At 42.5% G+C, this 19,366-nt stretch overlaps 1 protein-coding gene across 2 annotated transcripts in view; it reads right to left on the bottom strand.

Annotated features, from left to right (window-relative positions):
• Positions 1-19,366, bottom strand: part of rest (RE1-silencing transcription factor) — a 58,375-nt gene that overhangs the window by 16,618 nt on the left and 22,391 nt on the right. The window contains exon 3 of one of the 2 annotated variants that reach the window (XM_073024468.1): positions 1,124-1,222. In XM_073024468.1, the coding sequence (XP_072880569.1) occupies positions 1,124-1,222 (99 nt within the window). The remainder of the gene's footprint in view (positions 1-1,123; positions 1,223-19,366) is intronic. The other variant, XM_073024477.1, reaches the window with a different exon arrangement.

The raw sequence follows: 19,366 nt of genomic DNA, 5'->3' as shown, positions 1-19,366 counted from the left end.
GTAAATAAAGTGCAAGATCATGACGAGGTAGATCGAGAGTGGTCCTAGGAATCACTTAATAGTTTTATTACAGCGAGGTAGAAGCTGTCCTTGAGCATGGTGGTGCTTGCCTTCAGGCTTTTGTATGCTCTGCCCAGTGGAAAAAGGGAGAAGAGATAATGCCTGGCTTTGGTGTGATCTTTGATTATACTGGCTGCTTCACTGAGGCAGCAAGATGTCCACAGAGGGGAGGCAGTCAGTAAGGGACTGAGTAACACATCTGGACTAACAACTAGCTTTAAATTGGTTATTGAAAGGGTCAGATATCAAGTTCATGTTCTAAACTGGGGCAAGGCAAATTTTGAGGTATTAAGACAGAAATGCAAAAAGCTGATTGGAGTAGACTGATTGCAGGTCACAGATGTTTGGCAAGTGGGAGGCTATTAAAAGCGAGATAATGAGAATTTAAGATTTGCACATCCCCATTAAAAGTAAAAGGCAAGGCTAGCAGGAGTAGGGAATCCTGGATGACAAGGGACACCAAGGCTCTGGTCAGGAGAAAGTATGTATGGGCCAGGTACAGGCAGCTGAGATCAACTGAATCCTGGTAGGAATGCAAGGCTGTAGGAGTATACTCAAGATGGTAACCAGAAGGGCAAAAAAAAGGTGAATGAGATAGCTTTGGCAGAGCAGATCAAGGAGAATCCACAGAGTTTACATATATTAAGGAAAAAAAGAGAATAATTAGGGAGAGAAGAGGGCCCCTCAAAGACCAACAACCTACACAACAGCTGACAGAGAATAGTGTGATAAACAAATAACAGCCAGTTCTGTGGGGGGGGGGGGGGGGGGGGAAACACCTTGTTAATGAGAGAGGTCAGAGGAGAATGGCCAGACTGGTTCAAGCTGACAGGAAGGAGACAGTAACTCAAATAACTGTGTGTTCAGAAGAGCATCGCTAAATGTGAACCACACTGGATTTCACTCCTGTACCTAATAAAGTGGTCACTGAGTGTAAATAAATCAAAGTTCTTGAACTGGCAGGATTTGAACCAACATTCCTTAAAACATGGATTCCTTTCAAAAAGGCACAACATTCTTCCATTAATTCACCTGAAATTTCAATGGAGTTCAGCCCACTCACATTTATTATACCAACCTGAATGTGTACGCATGTGCCTGGTCAGATGAGTTTTCTGAGAACTGGAGTAAGGACATTGTGGGCATTTGTAAGGCCGTTCACCTGTAAAGAAACACACAATTAAACAGAGAATGCTACTGTAGTTTGGAGGTTGAAAACTTTACATTGGGTTACTCAAATTGTGCTCCAGGAGCCTCACCCAATCCGGTCTTTAGTAGCAACTGGATATTTGCCATAGTTCTCACTCTATTGTATATATCTTGGAGATGGAAAAGGTTGGTTACAATCACTGTGATAAACGAATTCTCAACTAAGCTCATAAGAAAATTAACAAGAACAAAGATTTAAGGTTTCCAGAAGTCTCTCCAATAGACCTACAAAGCCCCACAACAAAAAGGAAAGCTGAAATGTCTGTTAACAGAATCTTCTGAAGCACAAGCTCATTGTTTCATCAGTGCAGTGTCATCACTAAGCTTTGTGTAACACATTCCAAAATCACAATAGTCAGTTTAAAAATAATCAAAACGTAGGTTCCTACCTCTTCAACATAGGATGCTTTGAAAACTATGTACCTGCAATCTATGCTAAAGTGTAGAGCACAAAACCTCAGGATTCGCTACATTAACTACCAGCTACAGTATATACTGTACTTACAGGTTTTTAGTCACTTTTATGATACAGGATATGCAGAAACAATGTTCACAATGAGAAATTCTACGAACTGGTTATGATAATAACCAAATATTCTGCTCTCGATGACAACATGGTATTAAATAACACTGGTCAGTGTACTTACTACATTTTTACTCAAAATAATGTATTAAATCTGGTTTAAAAGAAGCATACTCTAAATATATTTCAACTGAATTAATTCTTTTTAATGTTTCCATCACTTTCGCCATGACTAGTTACACTCACTTTTTCCATAAAATTTAGCAACACATATCCTAACCCCAAAAAATATCTGCTAAGGATAAAATAAAACTTGACCAATATTAGTACAATGCTCTGATATGCTTCTTCTAAAGCTAGAAAGAACTTCTTCATGTGGAACACAGGTATCACATCAGATTTTGAAATTATTAATTTAAAATAACCTCCCGGAGAGTCTCCATCTCAAATATTCTCTTTCTGGCAGATCAGATCCAACAGATATGTTGCCAGGAAAAAGACCTTTAGCTGCCTGGAGAAAAGGTAGAACCAGTTTCCCTTCCATTTCAGCCTTCACAGCAGTCAGGAGATGGGCACAGCCATATTTACTAGAAAACTTTCAACAGGTTTCCAATTCCCAACTCAAAAGTTCAAATTTTTTTAAATCAAGTATGTGCACCACATACAACCATGAGATTGTTTTCTGTGCAGGCAGTTACTAAACAAAGAAAAACACAACAGAATCCACAAAAACACATAACACACACACACACACAACCAACAAGCCTCCAATGTACAAGAGAACAAATCATGTAATAATAAAATAAAATCGAACAAACAATACACAGTATGCTAGCCGCAGAGTTCTTGAAAGTAAGTCCACAGCGGCACCTTTTCCTTCTCCTGAACTGCCAGATTCTTCCTTTACTCTACTCTTCGTTCACTATAGAGTTAACTCTCTATCTCATTGACTGCAACTTCTTACACTGTTCCAAAGACGCATCAGTGTTTTCTATTTTCATTTATGTCAGTGAAAATAGGAAGAGAGGCTTTTGTTGGAACAACCTGCTTCAGATGACCATTACTTGGTTAGGGGAGACTAAACATAAAGGGACAGTGCACAGTTAATGGCAGATTCCTTTAACAATTATGGTGTACAGAGGGATCTGCGACCCCCAAGTCCTTAGCTCCCTGAAAATGGCTACACAGGTTGACAGGGTGGTAACAAAGGCATATGGCATGCTAGGCTTTGGGAACATGCTATTAAAGAGCTTAGACGAACTTGGATTGTTTTCTCTGCGGCACCAGAGGCTGAGGGAAGATCTGATAGAGGTTTATGAGACTATGGAAGAATAAACACCAGGTAGCTTTTTGCCGGGTCATAATGTCTAACACTAGAAAGTATTTATTTAAGGTGGGGTGGGGGGGGTGGATGTTTAGTTTTTACACAGTGGGTGCCTGGAATATGCTGCCAGGGGTAGTACTAGAGACAAATATGATAGATTTATTAGGCTCCTAGATGAATGTGTGAAATAATAGGGGAATATGAGCATTGTTCTACTTTCTTAGAAGTTTATGAAGATTCCACATGCCATCTAAAACTTCGACAAACTTCTATAGATGCGTGGTGAAGACTAAATCAACTGGCTACATCATGACCTGGTTTGGAAACCAATGCCCCTGAACAGAAAATCCTACAAAAGTAGTGGATATGGCCCAGTCCATCACGGGTAAAGTCCTCCCACCATTGAGCACATCTATACAGAGCATGGTCTTAGGAAAGCAGAATCCATTATCACACACCCCCACCGTCCAGGCCACGTTCTCTTCCTGCTGCTGCCATCAGGAAGGTGGTAAAAGAGCCTCTGGACCCACACCATCAGGTTCAGTAACAGTTATTACCCTTCAACCATCAGGCTCTTAAACCAAAGTGGATAGCTTCACTCGCCCCATCAATGAACTGTTCCCACAACTCACTTCAAAGACTTGCCATCACATGTTCTCGATATTTATTGCTTATTATTTTATCTCTTTTTGTATTTACTTTCTATTGGGACAGTCTTTCATTGATTCTATTGTTTTTTTGTATTTATTGTTGAATGCTCACATGAAAATGAATCTCAGGGTTCTATAATTTGACGTATATGTGCTTTGATTAATGCTGGAGTAATAAAATGGATTCAACAGTGGCTAGATGGGAGATGCCAGAGAGTAGTGGTGGATAATTGTTTATCGGGATGGAGGCCGGTGACTAGCGGGGTGCCTCAGGGATCTGTTTTGGGCCCAATGTTGTTTGTAATATACATAAATGATCTGGATGATGGGGTGGTAAATTGGATTAGTAAGTATGCTGATGATACTAAGGTAGGAGGTGTTGTGGATAATGAGGTGGGTTTTCAAAGCTTGCAGGGAGATTTATGCCGGTTAGAAGAATGGGCTGAACGTTGGCAGATGGAGTTTAATGCTGAGAAGTGTGAGGTTCTACATTTTGGCAGGAATAATCCAAATAGAACATACAGGGTAAATGGTAGGGCATTGAGGAATGCAGTGGAACAGAGAGATCTAGGAATAACAGTGCATAGTTCCCTGAAGGTGGAGTCTCATGTAGATAGGGTGGTGAAGAAGGCTTTTGGAACGCTGGCCTTTATAAATCAGAGCATTGAGTACAGAAGTTGGGATGTAATGTTAAAATTGTACAAGGCATTGGTAAGGCCAAATTTGGAATATTGTGTACAGTTCTGGTCACCGAATTATAGGAAAGATATCAATAAATTAGAGAGAGTGCAGAGAAGATTTACTAGGATGTTACCTGGGTTTCAGCACTTAAGTTACAGAGAAAGGTTGAACAAGTTAGGTCTCTATTCATTGGAGCGTAGAAGGTTGAGGGGGGATTTGATCGAGGTATTTAAAATGTTGAGAGGGATAGATAGAGTTGACGTGAATAGGCTGTTTCCATTGAGAGTAGGGGAGATTCAAACGAGAGGACATGATTTGAGAGTTAGGGGGCAAAAGTTTAAGGGAAACACGAGGGGGTATTTCTTTACTCAGAGAGTGATAGCTGTGTGGAATGAGCTTCCTGTAGAAGTAGTAGAGGCCAGTTCAGTTGTGTCATTTAAGGTAAAATTGGATAGGTATATGGATAGGAAAGGAGTGGAGGGTTATGGGCTGAGTGCGGGTAGGTGGGACTAGGTGAGATTAAGAGTTCGGCACGGACTAGGAGGGCCGGAATGGCCTGTTTCCATGCTGTGATTGTTATATGGTTATATGGTTATAATGGGGGACTTTACTTACACAGAAGAGATTAATTTAGATGGACCTTTAAATAGCTATTCCAGTACTGTACTATGTCCCAAACCACTGGAGTACAAAGACAAATCATAGGAGCTATAGGACAGGCAATGTAAAGACTAGTTCAGCAGGTAGACTTTAAGAAAATTGCAACACGGTACAGGATGTTTTGGAGGGGTGGAGAGGCTAAGCAAAACAAACTGTGTTAGTGGGAGAGCCCAGTGCTTGAGAAATAAGACTTCACTGAGAGCTGTGGGGCTGGATATCAGTAGCTTGCAGTAAACACTAACACTGTCACTTTGATAGACCAGAAGGTAATGAAGGCTAACGAGCAATTTTTTTATTGCAGGCAATGTTTACAGTTACCTAGCCCATCTGGTTACAGTTCTGTTTCTGACAAAACTTTTAAGCATACACCTATAACGGATAGCCAACCCTTAACTGTAAATGCTAAACCATGCTAAAACAGTCATTCTGTAACCAAATTATACTGGAGTAGGTCACTCTTAAAGCATTCTTGAACTTCCTCAGCCTCACAGGGGAGGGGCAGAAAATGTGGAAATGCTGAAATGGTGCAAAAGCAGGCTGAGGAACTTCATCTAAATTCTCTGCTTGATGTACAGCTTGATGAAATCAAAAAGCTGAGAGCTCAGGTTTCAAAAGAACATGAAGCAGTAATCCAGGAAGATGAATTTAACCAGCAGTTCCAGCAACTAGAGGAAAAATCCTGTTTGCTGAAGGAAAGGGATGAACTCCAGGAGATGCTGAAATGTGTCAAAGCAGGACAAGATGAGATGAAAAAAATCCTACAAGAAAACTCTGTGGTGGTGAGTCATATTTAACAGAGACCATAAGACTGTCGTGGTTTTTCGTGCCTCACAAATGACCAAGAGAGGCAGAAGATTCTTCAAGAAGGGTTAAACTTTAATTTGCAAATCAAAGCTGAGACAGTCATTGAGCTAGTCGCTGATTGCCCACCGATCCCCGGACACAGCATTTTTTATAGCAATCTCCTGGTCCAGTTGCATTAGCATATGTAATCGATCTATAGTTGCGTATTACACGTACCTCACGTACATCATGTCCCTATTGTTTCTATCAATTGACTTAATTATGTTCTAATCTGTATCTCTTAGCTACTTCTCATTAACACATCATTGTCTTCTACATTTTTAGGATACATGCATAGCAAATAGCAAGCTCAGAACTGACTTCATAGTTTTGGTAAATTTATACTTTTATACTCCAATAAGACATAGGAGCAGAATTAGGCCATTCAGCCCATTGAGTCTGCTCTGCCATTCCATCATGGCTGATCTCGGATCCCACTCAACCCCATACGGCTGCTTTCCTGCAATATCCTTTGATGCCTTGACTGATCAGGAAACTATCGACTTTGTCTTTAAATAACCCATGGCCTTATCCTCCACCGCAGTCTGTGGCAGAACATTTCACAGGTTCACTACTTTCTGGGGAACAAAATATCCTCCTTATCTCTGTTCTGAAAGGTCACCCCTCTGTTATGAGGCTGTGCCCTCTAATTCAAGATACCCCCACTATGGGAAACATCCTCTCCACATCAACCCTTATCTCCCTAACCAGTCCTTTCAATGTCCAGTAGGTTTCAAAGAGAATCCCCCCCCCCCCCACCCATTCCAGTGAGTGCAAGCTCAATGCTGCCCAACGCTCCTTGTATGTTAACCCCTTCATTACTGGAATCATCGTCATAAACCCCCTCTCTAATGACAATACACCTTTTCTGACATATGGAGCCAAAACTGATGGCAATGCTCCAAGTGCAGATTGACAAGTCTTACAAAGCCTCAGCATTATCTCCCTGCTTTTAACTTGTATTCCCCTTGAAATAAATGCCAACATTGCATTTGCTGCTTTTACCACAGACTCTGTACATCTGATGTTCGAACCTTCTCCCTATTAAGATAATAGTCTGCGCTATTATTATCGTACATTTTCAACACTATATCATCTGCCACATTTTGCTCTTTTTTCCATTTTGTCTAAGTCCTGCTGTAATCACATTGCTTCCTCTGCCCAAACTACCACTCCACCTATCTTCATATCATCCACAAAGTTTGCCACAAAACCATCAATTCCATTATCCAAATCATTGACAATCAATATTGGCCCCTGAGGAGCACCACTGGTCATTGGCAGCCAACCAGAAAAGGCCACCTTTATTCCCCCTGGCTGGCAGCCATTCCACTATACATGAGAATATCTTTCCTGTAATGCCGTAGGATTTTATCTTGTTAAGCAGCCTCGTGTGTGGCAGATTATCAAATGCCTTCTGGAAGTCCAACTAAAAGACATCCACTGCCTCTGCTTTGTCCTCTGCTTGTTACTTCCTTGAAGAATTCTAACATATTTGTCAGCAAGATTTCCCTTTGCAGAAACCATGCTGACTTTGACTTATTTTATCATTAGTCTCCAAGTACCCTGAAACCTCATCTTTGATAATGGACACCAATACTTCCCCAGCCACTGAGGTTTGGCTAACTTGCCTATAATTACCTCTGTTTTGTTTTCCTCCCTTAAAGGGTGGAGTGACATTTGCATCCATTATCTCTTCAGCAACTTCTCACAGGACTCTGGGATGTAGTCCATCTGGCTGAAGTGACTTCTCCATCTTAAGACATCCGGGCTTGCCTAGCACTTTTTCCTTTGTAACTGTAGTGGCACTCACGGACCTCTAGCAGACTGCCAGAAAGAAAGTGCACACTGGAAGACTGGTGCAAAGTACCCGTTAAATTCATCTGCCATTTCTTTGTCCCCTGTTACTACCTCATCAGCATCATATTCCAGTGGTCCAATATCAGCTGTCACCTCTCTTTACTCTTTATATAACTGGGGGATAAAACTTTTGGTATCCTGCTGTATATTATTGCCTAGCTTTCTTTCATATTTCATCTTTTCTCTTATAGTTTTCTTAGTTGTCCTTTATTGGAGTTTAAAAGCTTCCTGATGGCCCAACTTCCCAGTCATTCTTGCTACCTTGTATGTCCTGATCTTGGCTTTTATGTAGTCTGCAACTTCCCTTGCCAACCAGTTTTGCCTACGAATGCCAATAGAGAACAATTTCTGTAGGACAGATCTATCCTGCACCTTGTGAACTATTCCCAAAAACTTAAGCCATCTCTGCTCTGCCATCATCCCCAGCAGCATCCTCGAAACCACCTGGACAAGCTCCTCTCTCATGCTCCTGTATTTCCCTTTATTCCATTGCGATGCTGATACATGTAACTTGTGCTTCTCCCTCTCCAATACAATATGAATATGATATAGTTGGGATCACAGAGACATGGCTCCAGGGTGACCAAGGATGGGAGCTCAACATCCAGGGATATTCAATATTCAGGAGGGATAGACAGGAAAGAAAGGAGGTGGGGTAGCATTGCTAGTTAGAGAAGAGATTAACGCAATAGAAAGGAAGGACATTAGCCTGGAGGATGTGGAATCGATATGGGTAGAGCTGCATAACACTAAGGGGTAGAAAACGCTGGTGGGAGTTGTGTACAGGCCACCTAACAGTAGTAGTGAGGTTGGGGATGGCATTAAACAGGAAATTAGAAATGCATGCAATAAAGGAACAGTAGTTATAATGGGTGACTTCAATCTACATATAGATTGGGTGAACCAAATTGGTAACGGTGCTGAGGAAGAGGATTTCTTGGAATGTATGTGGGATGGTTTTCTGAACCAACATGTCGAGGAACCAACTAGAGAGCAGGCCATTCTAGATTGGGTATTAAGCAATGAGAAAGGGTTAGTTAGCAATCTTGTCGTGCGAGGCCCCTTGGGTAAGAGTGACCATAGTATGGTGGAATTCTTCATTAAGATGGAGAGTGACATAGTTAATTCAGAAACAAAGGTTCTGAACTTAAAGAAGGGTAACTTTGAAGGTATGAGACGTGAATTAGCTAAGATAGACTGGCAAATGATACTTAAAGGGTTGACGGTGGATATGCAACGGCAAGCATTTAAAGATCGCATAGATGAACTACAACAATTGTTCATCCCAGTTTGGCAAAAGAATAAACCAGGGAAGGTAGTGCACCCGTGGCTGACAAGGGAAATTAGGGATAGTATCAAGTCCAAAGAAGAAACATATAAATTAGCAAAAAAAAAAAGCGGCACACCTGAGGACTGGGAGAAATTCAGAGACCAGCAGAGGAAGACAAAGGGCTTAGTTAGGAAAGGGAAAAAAGATTATGAGAGAAAGCTGGCAGGGAACATAAAAACTGACTATAAAACCTTTTATAGATAGGTGAAAAGAAAAAGATTGGTCAAGACAAATGTAGGTCCTTTACAGTCAGAAACAGGTGAATTGATCATAGGGAACAAAGACATGGCAGACCAATTGAATAACTACTTTGGTTCTGTCTTCACTAAGGAGGACATAAATAATCTTCCAGAAATAGTAAGAGACCGAGGGTCTAGTGAGATGAAGGAACTGAGGGAAATACATGCTAGTAGGGAAGTGGTGTTAGGTAAATTGAAGGGATTAAAGGCAGATAAATCCCCAGGGCTAGATGGTCTGCATCCCAGAGTGCTTAAGGAAGTAGCCCAAGAAATAGTGGATACATTAGTGATAATTTTTCAAAACTCCTTAGATCCTGGATTAGTTCCTGAGGATTGGAGAGTGGCTAATGTAAGCCCACTTTTTAAAAAAGGAGGGAGAGAGAAACCGGGGAATTATAGACCGGTTAGTCTGACATCGGTGGTGGGGGAAAATGCTAGAGATGGTTATCAAAGATGTGAAAACAGCACATTTGGAAAGAGGTGAAATCATCGGACAAAGTCAGCATGGATTTGTGAAAGGAAAATCATGTCTGATGAATCTTATAAATTTTTTTGAAGATGTAACTAATAGAGTGGATAGGGGAGAGCCAGTGGATGTGGTATATTTAGATTTTCAAAAGGCTTTTGACAAGGTCCCACACAGGAGATTAGTGTGCAAACTTAAAGCACACGGTATTGGGGGTATGGTATTGATGTGGATAGAGAATTGGTTGGCAGACAGGAAGGAAGCAAAGAGTGGGAGTAAACGGGACCTTTTCAGAATGGCAGGCAGTGACTAGTGGAGTACCGCAAGGCTCAGTGCTGGGACCGCAGTTGTTTACAATATATTAATGATTTAGACGAGGGAATTAAATGCAGCATCTCCAAGTTTACAGATGACACAAAGCTGGGCAGCGGTGTTAGCTGTGAGGAGGATGCTAAGAGGATGCATGGTAACTTGGATAGGTTAGGTGAGTGGGCAAATTCATGGCAGATGCAATTTAATGTGGATAAATGTGGGGTTGCAAGGTTGCAAGAACAGGAAAAACAGATTATTATCTGAACGGTGGCCGATTAGGAAAAGGGGAGATGCAACGAGACCTGGGTGTCATTGTACACCAGTCACTGAAGGTGGGCATGCAGGTACAGCAGGCAGTGAAAAAGGCAAATGGTACGTTGGCATTCATAGCAAAAGGATTTGAGTACAGGAGCAGGGAGGTTCTACTGCAGTTGTACAAGGCCTTGGTGAGACTGCACCTAGAATACTGTGTGCGGTTTTGGTCCCCTAATCTGAGGAAAGACATTCTTGCCATAGAGGGAATACAGAGAAGGTTCACCAGATTGATTCCTGGGATGGCAGGACTTTCATATGAAGAAAGACTGGATCGACTAGGCTTATACTCACTGGAATTTAGAAGATTGAGGGGGGATCTTATTGAAACGTATAAAATTCTAAAGGGATTGGACAGGCTAGATGCAGGAAGATTGTTTCCGATGTTGGGGAAGTCCAGAACGAGGGGTCACAGTTTAAGGATAAAGGGGAAGCCTTTTAGCACCGAGATGAGGAAAAACTTCTTCACACAGAGAGTGGTGAATCTGTGGAATTCTCTGCCACAGGAAACAGTTGAGGCCGGTTCATTGGCTATATTTAAGAGGAAGTTAGATTTGGCCCTTGTGGCTAAAGGGATCGGGGGTATGGAGAGAAAGCAGGTACAGGGTTCTGAGTTGGATGATCAGCCATGATAATACTGAATGGCGGTGCAGGCTCAAAGGGCCGAATGGCCTACTCCTGCACCTACTTTCTATGTTTCTATGTTACAGCTTTGTCCACACAACTTAGCAATCAATCCTTTCCACAGTTAAACCATCAGCAGGCAAAACAGGAAAGAGTATAAAGCACCAAATATTTCTAAGAGGTTGAGGCTGTCAACAATTAATCTTTCCTGTATAGCAACAAAATTCAGTGACAAGGTATTGGGGAGAAGGCACTAAATCCTAATGAACAGTTATACACACAGTTATTCTTTTGACACCAATTAAGTTGTTATTATTGAGTCATGAACCCGAATATGGAGCGGCTTGGTAGCATAGTGGTTAGCACAATGCTTTACAGTAGAGGTGACCGAGGTTCAATTCCCACCATTGCCTATGGGGAGTTTTATGTTCCCCCTGTGAACACTTGGGTTTCCTCTGGAAGCGATGTTTTCCTCCCACATTGCGAAGATGTATCAGTTGATAGGTTAATTAGCCATCGTAAATTCTCCTGTGATTTGGATAATGAGTAAATCAGGTTGCTGGGCAGTATAGCCTGAAGGGGTGGAAGGGACTATTCTGCACTATAGCTCAATAAAATAAATAAATCACTGATAGCCAATTATTCCACATGATTGAAATATTACAATGGGTGTGAACAAATGAACAATGACATGCATCCCTGCAGGAAGTAACAATATAATGATCAGAAATAGGGACTTTGGCCAAGGTTATCCTTGCTAAAGGTATCAATAGCAATTGTATCATTTCCTACCTCTTTAAAATCAGTTAACAAGAATTAAGGGATTAAATAGGAGTTTAAAGTAATCAAAAACAAACAGATAAATTACTACCATCTATGCATTGTTAGTGTCACCCATTCCATTTCTACTGTTGATTGAAAACTGGCTCAGCTATAAGGAGAATACACAAATCAATTGCGTGATAAGCATTGGTATTGAAATTTCATGATTTTTCTGATTAATCAGTATATGCAAAAGTGTGAAAATTCCAATGATTATGGACAGAATAAATAGAGAGAAATAGATGGCTGATAAGATAGAGGGGCCATTGATTTAGAAAACTAGTTTCCTAATTCAAGACATCCATCAAAAGCCTAATACATAGATCAAAGAGGCAACCGACTACGGATGCTATGGAATCTGGAACAAAAACATAGGACCATAAGACACAGGAGCAGAATTATGCCATTTGGCCCATCAAGTCTACTTTACTATCCCTTGCAACCCAATTCTCTCACCTTCTGCCCATAACCTTTGACACCCTGCCTAATCAAGAATCTCCATTTTAAAAATACCAAATGACATGGCCGCCACAGCAGTCTGTGTCAATGAATTCCACAGATTCACTATCTTCTGGCTAAAGAAATCCTTCTTCACCCCAGTTCCAAATAGACAACCCTCTCTTTTGACTGTGCCCTCTGGTCCAACTCCCCCACTATAGGAAATATCCTCCCCACATTCACTCTGTCTAGAACTTTCAATCTCTGATCACTTTCAATAAGAACCATTCTTATAAATTTCAGACAGTACAAGCCCAGAGCCATCAAACGATCCTCACAGGTCAATCTTTTCATTCCCGGAATCATTCTCATGAACCTCCTCTGGAGCCTCTCCAATGCCGGCATATCTTCAAAAAGTTCAAAGGTTCATTTAATATCAAAGTATACAACTTGAAACTCTTCTTCTCCGGGTAGCCATGAAACCAAGAAAAAAAACCGCAGCATGATCATCAACCCCCAAATCCCCCCTCCCCACACAAAAATAAACAAAAACAGAACAGGCACATCAACCCCCAAAGCACCCTCCTCGCACAAAAGACAAGGAAGATAAGGAGAAAAATACAGAATATAAAATAGATAAGGGGCCCAAAAGTGTTAGTGTGGTTTGATCAATGCCTTATAAAGCCTCTACATTACATCCTTGCTCTTATATCCTAGTCTTCTCAAAATGAATGATAACATTGTATTTGCCTTTCTTACCATTGATTCAACCTGCAAGGTAACCTTTAAGAAACCCTGCACAAGGACTTCCAAGTCCCTTTGTACCTCTGATTTCTGAATTTTCTCCCTGTTTAGAAAACAGTCTGCTTTCATTCCCTTTACCAAAGTGCAAGACCAAATACTTTGCTGCACTATATTCCATTGGTCACTTCTTTGCGCATTCTTCTAATATGTCCAAGTCCTTTTGCAGACTCCCTGCTTCCTCAACACTACCTGCCTCTCCACCTACCTTCATATCTCCCATAAACATGGCTACAGAGCCATCAATTCCATCATCCAAATCACTTACATATAACATGAAAAGAAGCGGTCCCAACACCGACTCCCATGGAACACCACTAGTCAAAAATAATCAGCTGGAGCAACTCAGTGATTTGAGCAGAACCTTAGAGCTAAACCCACTGATTCCCGCAATTATATAGATTACATCAAGCTGCACAATGAAATAAAACATTTTTAATATTTATTTCTTGGTCTTTTCTGATTCAGCAGCAAGAGGTATCTGCAAACTAAAGGATATACTGTACATGTATTAAAGGTCATAACAAAGTACTTAATTCATTATATAAAGAATAAAAAAGAAAAAGAAAAATGAGTAATAAAGTAGTAAAAGAGACAAAAGAATATTTATCAACAAATCACTAAGCTATTCCACACAATAAATATACAGCCAGAGGTAACTGCAGATGCCTGAAAGCTTTTACAGTGTCTCTTTTTCATAAATACAAAATACTCTGCAGGTGCTGGAAATTCAGAATAGCACAAACTAAATGCCAGAGGAACTCAGCAGGTCAGGCAGCATCTATGAAGAGGAATAAACAGTCAACAATCAAGCCAAGACCCTTCATCCATTGCTGTGGACGAGTTACCTTGTACTTTCTCAAAACATCCCCATATTACAGGCTGACACCATTTTGTCCTAGATTTCCATTTTGTGTTACATACTTCAGCATATACCAAGGAACTCAAATTTAACTCTTTCCTTACATGCTGACATACCTTTCTCCCAATTTCTCCATTTCCACCACATCTGCTCTATCAATGAGGTCTTCCATTCTAGATCTGAAATGTCCTTTTTCAGGAAATGCAGCTTCCATTCTGTGCAGGTTGATGGAACATCCTGTCACATTTTCTGTTTCTCAGACTTGTTTTCACACCCCTCTCTTCCAAACAGATGACAGTTCTCTTTGTCTTCACCTTTCTCCCTACCAGCCTCCTCATCCAGCGTATCACCCTTTATCATTTCCACCAGTAGCAACAAGATCCCACCAATAGCCACACCTTATCCTCCCTACCTTGTGAAGAGTCCAGGTAGGTTATTTGCCTCAGCCTTTTTTGGCTGAAAATGCTTACAAATCTTTTAGCTGTATTATTTGTACAAAACGCTATATTCTTCAATGTTTAAGCTGAAGATGTGTTCTTTGAGCTGATCTCTCCTATAAACTGATTCCACAGGATTTAAACAAGTTACCCCTTATTAGGGTTGTGGTAGTGGTGGTTACTCTTACCTTTGCTGTTCTGTCCTCCAATTAGCCATTTCCAATCTTGGAAAAAGGTGTTAGTTGTCCACTCTAGCAATGCCCCTCATCATCTTCCTAGCTCATTCAACCTTTCTTCACAAGCCATATGCTCTATTCCAGGCAGCATATTGTAAATCTGCTCTGCAGGTGCACTAAAGTTTCCACAGCCTTCCTATAATGAGGTGACCGGAACTGAAAACAATACTCCAAATATAGTTTAAGAAGAGGTCTAGAGTCTGCAACGTGACTTCACAGTTTCTGAACTCAATCCCCTGACTAGAAACATAGAACAAAACATAGAAAACCTACAGCACACTACAGGCCCTTCAGCCAACAATGCTGAGCCGAACATGTACTTACTTTAGAAATTACCTAGGGTTACGCATAGCCTTCTATTTTTCTAAGCTCCATGTACCTATCTAAGGGTCTCTTAAAAGACCCTATTGTATCTGTCTCCACCACCATCACCGGCAGCCCATTTCATGCACTCACCACTCTATGCATAAAAAACTTACCCGGACATCTCCTCTGTACCTACTTCCAAGCAACTTAAAACTGTGCCCTCTCACGTTAGCTATTTCAGCCCTGGGCAGAAGCCTCTGACTATCCACACAATTAATGCCGCTCATCATCTTATAAACTGTACAGGTCACCTCTCATCCTCCGTCGCTCCAAGGAGAAAAGTTCGAGTTCACTCAATCTGGTCTCATAAGGCATGGCCCCAATCCAGGCAACATTCTTGTAAATCTCCTCTTGCACCCTTTCTATCATTTTCACATCCCTCCTGTAGTGAGGTGACCAGAACTAGGCACAGTACTCCAAGTGGAGCCTGACCAGGGTCCTGTATAGCTATAACATTACCTCTAGGCTTTTGAACTCAATCCCATAGATGAAAGCCAATACACCATATGCCTTCTTAACCACACAGTCAACCTGTGCAGGAGCTCTGAGTGTCCTATGGACTTGGAACCCAATATCCTTCCGATCCTCCACACTGCCAAGAGTCTTACCATTAACATTATATTCCGCCATCATATTTAACTACCAAAATGAACCACCTCACATTTATCTGGGTTGAACTTCATCTGCCACTTCCTTCTGGGTTAAACTCCATCTACCACTTCTGAAGGCCATCACATCATACACCTTCATAACCACCCTATCAACTTGCACAACAATTTTAAGGGATCTATGGACGTTGTCCCCCAAGAACCTTCTGTTCCTCCACACCATTTTGAATCCTGTACTCTGCCTTTGTTTGACTTTGGATGTGTATCTCTTCCAGATTGAACTCCATCTGTCACTGCTCAGCCCAGCTCTGTATGCTGTCAATGTTCTGTTGTAACCTATGTCAACTTTCTATCAGAACATTCACAACACCAAGGGGGAACGCTTGCTTCTATGCTGAGATTGTGAGTGAGGTACATAATGAGTACTTGGCTTCAGTATTTGCCAAGGAAAAGGATAGGGAGGATCAGCAGATCAGTGCTCTGTATAAACAAGTTACGGTGTTTAGAGGGCAAGGAGGACATCGTGTTGGGCCTCCAAATGAGTATTAAAGTGGTTAAGTCTCCAGGGCCTGATGGGGTTTACCCCAGCTTATTGAAGGAGGCAAGAGATGAGATTGCTTGGCCCTTGGCCAGTATCTTTGTGTCCTCTCTAGCCACTGGTGAGTGCCTAATGTTGTACTTCCATTTAAGAAGGAAACAAGAGAAAATAATGGGAACTGTAGACCGGTGAGTCTTATGTCAGTTGTAGGGAAATTGCTGGAGAAAATTCTTAGGGATAGGATATACGAGTACCTGGAAACCCATGGAATAATTAGGGAGAGCCAGTGCAGCTTTGTGGATGCAGGTCATGCCTTAGAAACTCCATTGAGTTTTTTGGCAAGGTGATGAGAGAGACTGACGAGGGTAGGGCAATGAATGTTGTCTATATGGACTTTAGTAAGGCGTTTGACAAAGTACCTCATGGAAATCTAATCCAGGAGATTAAGATGCATGGGATCCACGGTGACTTGACTGCTTAGATTCAGAACTGGCCTGTGCATAGAAGACAGCGTAGAGTGGTTGAAGGGACTTATTTGAGCGGGAGGTCTGTAATTAGTGAAGTTCGGCAGGGATCTATGTTAGGAACTCTGATGTTTGTAATAAATATAAATGACCTGGATGAAAATGTATAAGGGTGGGTTAGTAAATTTGCGGATGATACCAAGATTGGCAGAGTTGTGGATAGTGCAGAAGACTGGCAAAGAATATAGCACGTCATAGACAAGTTGTACATATGGGCTGAGAAATGGCTGATGGAGTTTAACTCAGATGTGAGGTGTTACACCTCGGTAGGGCAAATGCAAGGAGACAATATACTGTTGAGGGCAAGGCAGATCTTGAGATCTAAGTACATGCTCCTTGAAACACACACAAAATGCTGGAGGAACTCAGCAGGCCAGACAGCATCTATGGAAAAAAGCATCGTCAACATTTCGGGCCAAGACTCTTCATCAAGACTGGAGAAAAACAGATGAGGTATCACTGTCAGAAAGTGGAGGGAGGGGAAGAAGGTGGTGATTAGTGAAACTGGGGGTGGGGGAAGGAGTGAAGTAAAGAGCTGGGAAGTTGATTAGTGAAAGATACAGGGTTGCAGAAAGGTGAATCTAATCAGAGAGGGCAGAAGGCCATGGAAGAAAGAAGAGGGAGGAGGAACACCCGAGGGAGGTGATGCGCTGTGTTAGGGTTAATGTTAGGGTTAATTCGAGACTGCCATTACAGGTCAGGAGTGGCTCACGTAATGCGAGGGAGGGGGGAAGCGAAACTGGGGACTCCGCTACACCGAAACTACTAGTGTCACGCGATTCAGTAAACAAAAGAAACAGGTAACTCGTGAGTGTATGGCGTCGGGCCAATAAGATGGACACAAGTGCCCGATATTACCTAATATGTAGCGGGGGGTTGTGCTGGGGGGAAAAGGGATATAAATAAGAGCAGATTGTAAGGGGAAGTCGGAACGCGCCTTCTCCAGCGACTCCGTCGATTCGCTGTGCCAGTTACGGATTCTGCCAATAAAGCCACGTTTCACTATAATCAGGTGTCGGTTGTCTCTCTTCCTAAACGAACACAGGGCAGAATTTCAAGCCCAACATTTGGTGACCCCGACGTGGGGAGGGAGAGACAACACAGGCTGGCGGGTCCGACAGCAGACAACTTGCGGCCGCAAGCTCGACTAAGGTCAGGAAGTGCCTGTTATATCGAAGACTTCCACTAGATAGTTAAATCACTGAGTTAGATCTTGTCTGCTGACGGATCCTCACCAACCCCAAATTGCCCTGGGAGAGATCATTCCCGGTGCAGAATCGTGACTGGTAAGTACTAACTCTTATCTGTTTTTAGGAAGATCCTCCGCCCGTGGAAAAGTCTTCTGAGTGAGGGTACCCGCCGCCCACGAAGGGCATAAAAGTCTCAGGAGTGAGGAGGAGAAGAGAAAAGTGTCGCGGTACACCGTAGTACACAGGGATACTGACGGCGCCTACCTTAGACTGGTTGTTAAGAGGAGAAATCTCCCACGCGAAGGTCAGGTTTTGAAAGGCGACCGTCCCACATTTGATCCTCTCTGTGTACTAGGGAGCCATGGAGCACTTCAATTTCGAGTTACCAAAACTCAGACATTTGCGTGTTGAGTATCAGAGTATATGAGAGTTTTTAGAAATATGGTAAAATTGATAACTGTGCGAGTTCAATAATCTAACGGTGAGCAGCCGCAGGGGTCGGACACCATCAAGGTAGGAGTGGAAGTGTTCCTCCGAGGCCCGGGGAAGCTCACCTGGAACGGAAAACGGTGGCATGGTCCATACCCTGTCACCGAGGTCTCCAACAGGGCATTAAAAGGTAAGAAGGGAGGGGGACAATAACTGGCATCATTTTCTACTGGCTAAATAAGACCTCTGGCAAGTGGGGAGCGTTTCTGGGACAGGCGGCTCTAGGACTGTCTATTTCAATTGCTATCTTTATTACGTGTGGTTGTTGTTGCGGGACTATAGATTGAGCCTTGACCGGAAAGGATGGACCTCCACCGGCGTACCAGACACCCTTGTTCCCGGTGGAAGGGGAGGACACGGCCCTCCCGGAAAGCGGACGCGCTATGGGAGGACATGGACTGAAATGGACCATGGCAAGGGGGGGATTGTGAATTTGTTCTTGAACAAGTTTTCTGAAATGTTGCATGCTACTTGTAAAAATTGCGAATGTTTAGGGAACCCCTACCCATATTTTGTGACCCTAGGTCGGACAAATCAGGATAAGCAAATAGGGAGGACACGCCAAAGAGTGTCGGGGGACGCTCACCTCCCTGCCTGATCCCGGCAGCCGCAGAAAAGCTTGTAAGGGATGTGGCCTCTGGGAGGCCAAGGGAGGGAGTGTTAGGGTTAATTCGAGACTGCCATTACAGGTCAGGAGTGGCTCACGTAATGCGAGGGAGGGGAGAAGCGAAACTGGGGACTCCGCTACACCGAAACTACTAGTGTCACGCGATTCAGTAAACAAAAGAAACAGGTAACTCGTGAGTGTATGGCGTCAGGCCAATAAGATGGACACAAGTGCCCGATATTACCTAATATGTAGCGGGGGGTTGTGCTGGGGGGGAAAGGGATATAAATAAGAGCAGATTGTAAGGGGAAGTCGGAACGCGCCTTCTCCAGCGACTCCGTCGATTCGCTGTGCC

This window comes from Hemitrygon akajei, chromosome 2 (genome assembly GCF_048418815.1).
Source record: "Hemitrygon akajei chromosome 2, sHemAka1.3, whole genome shotgun sequence".
In the NCBI taxonomy this organism is placed as follows: domain Eukaryota; kingdom Metazoa; phylum Chordata; class Chondrichthyes; order Myliobatiformes; family Dasyatidae; genus Hemitrygon; species Hemitrygon akajei.
Note: the sequence above shows the minus strand (reverse complement) of the source record. Positions and strands in the feature narration are given on the sequence as shown.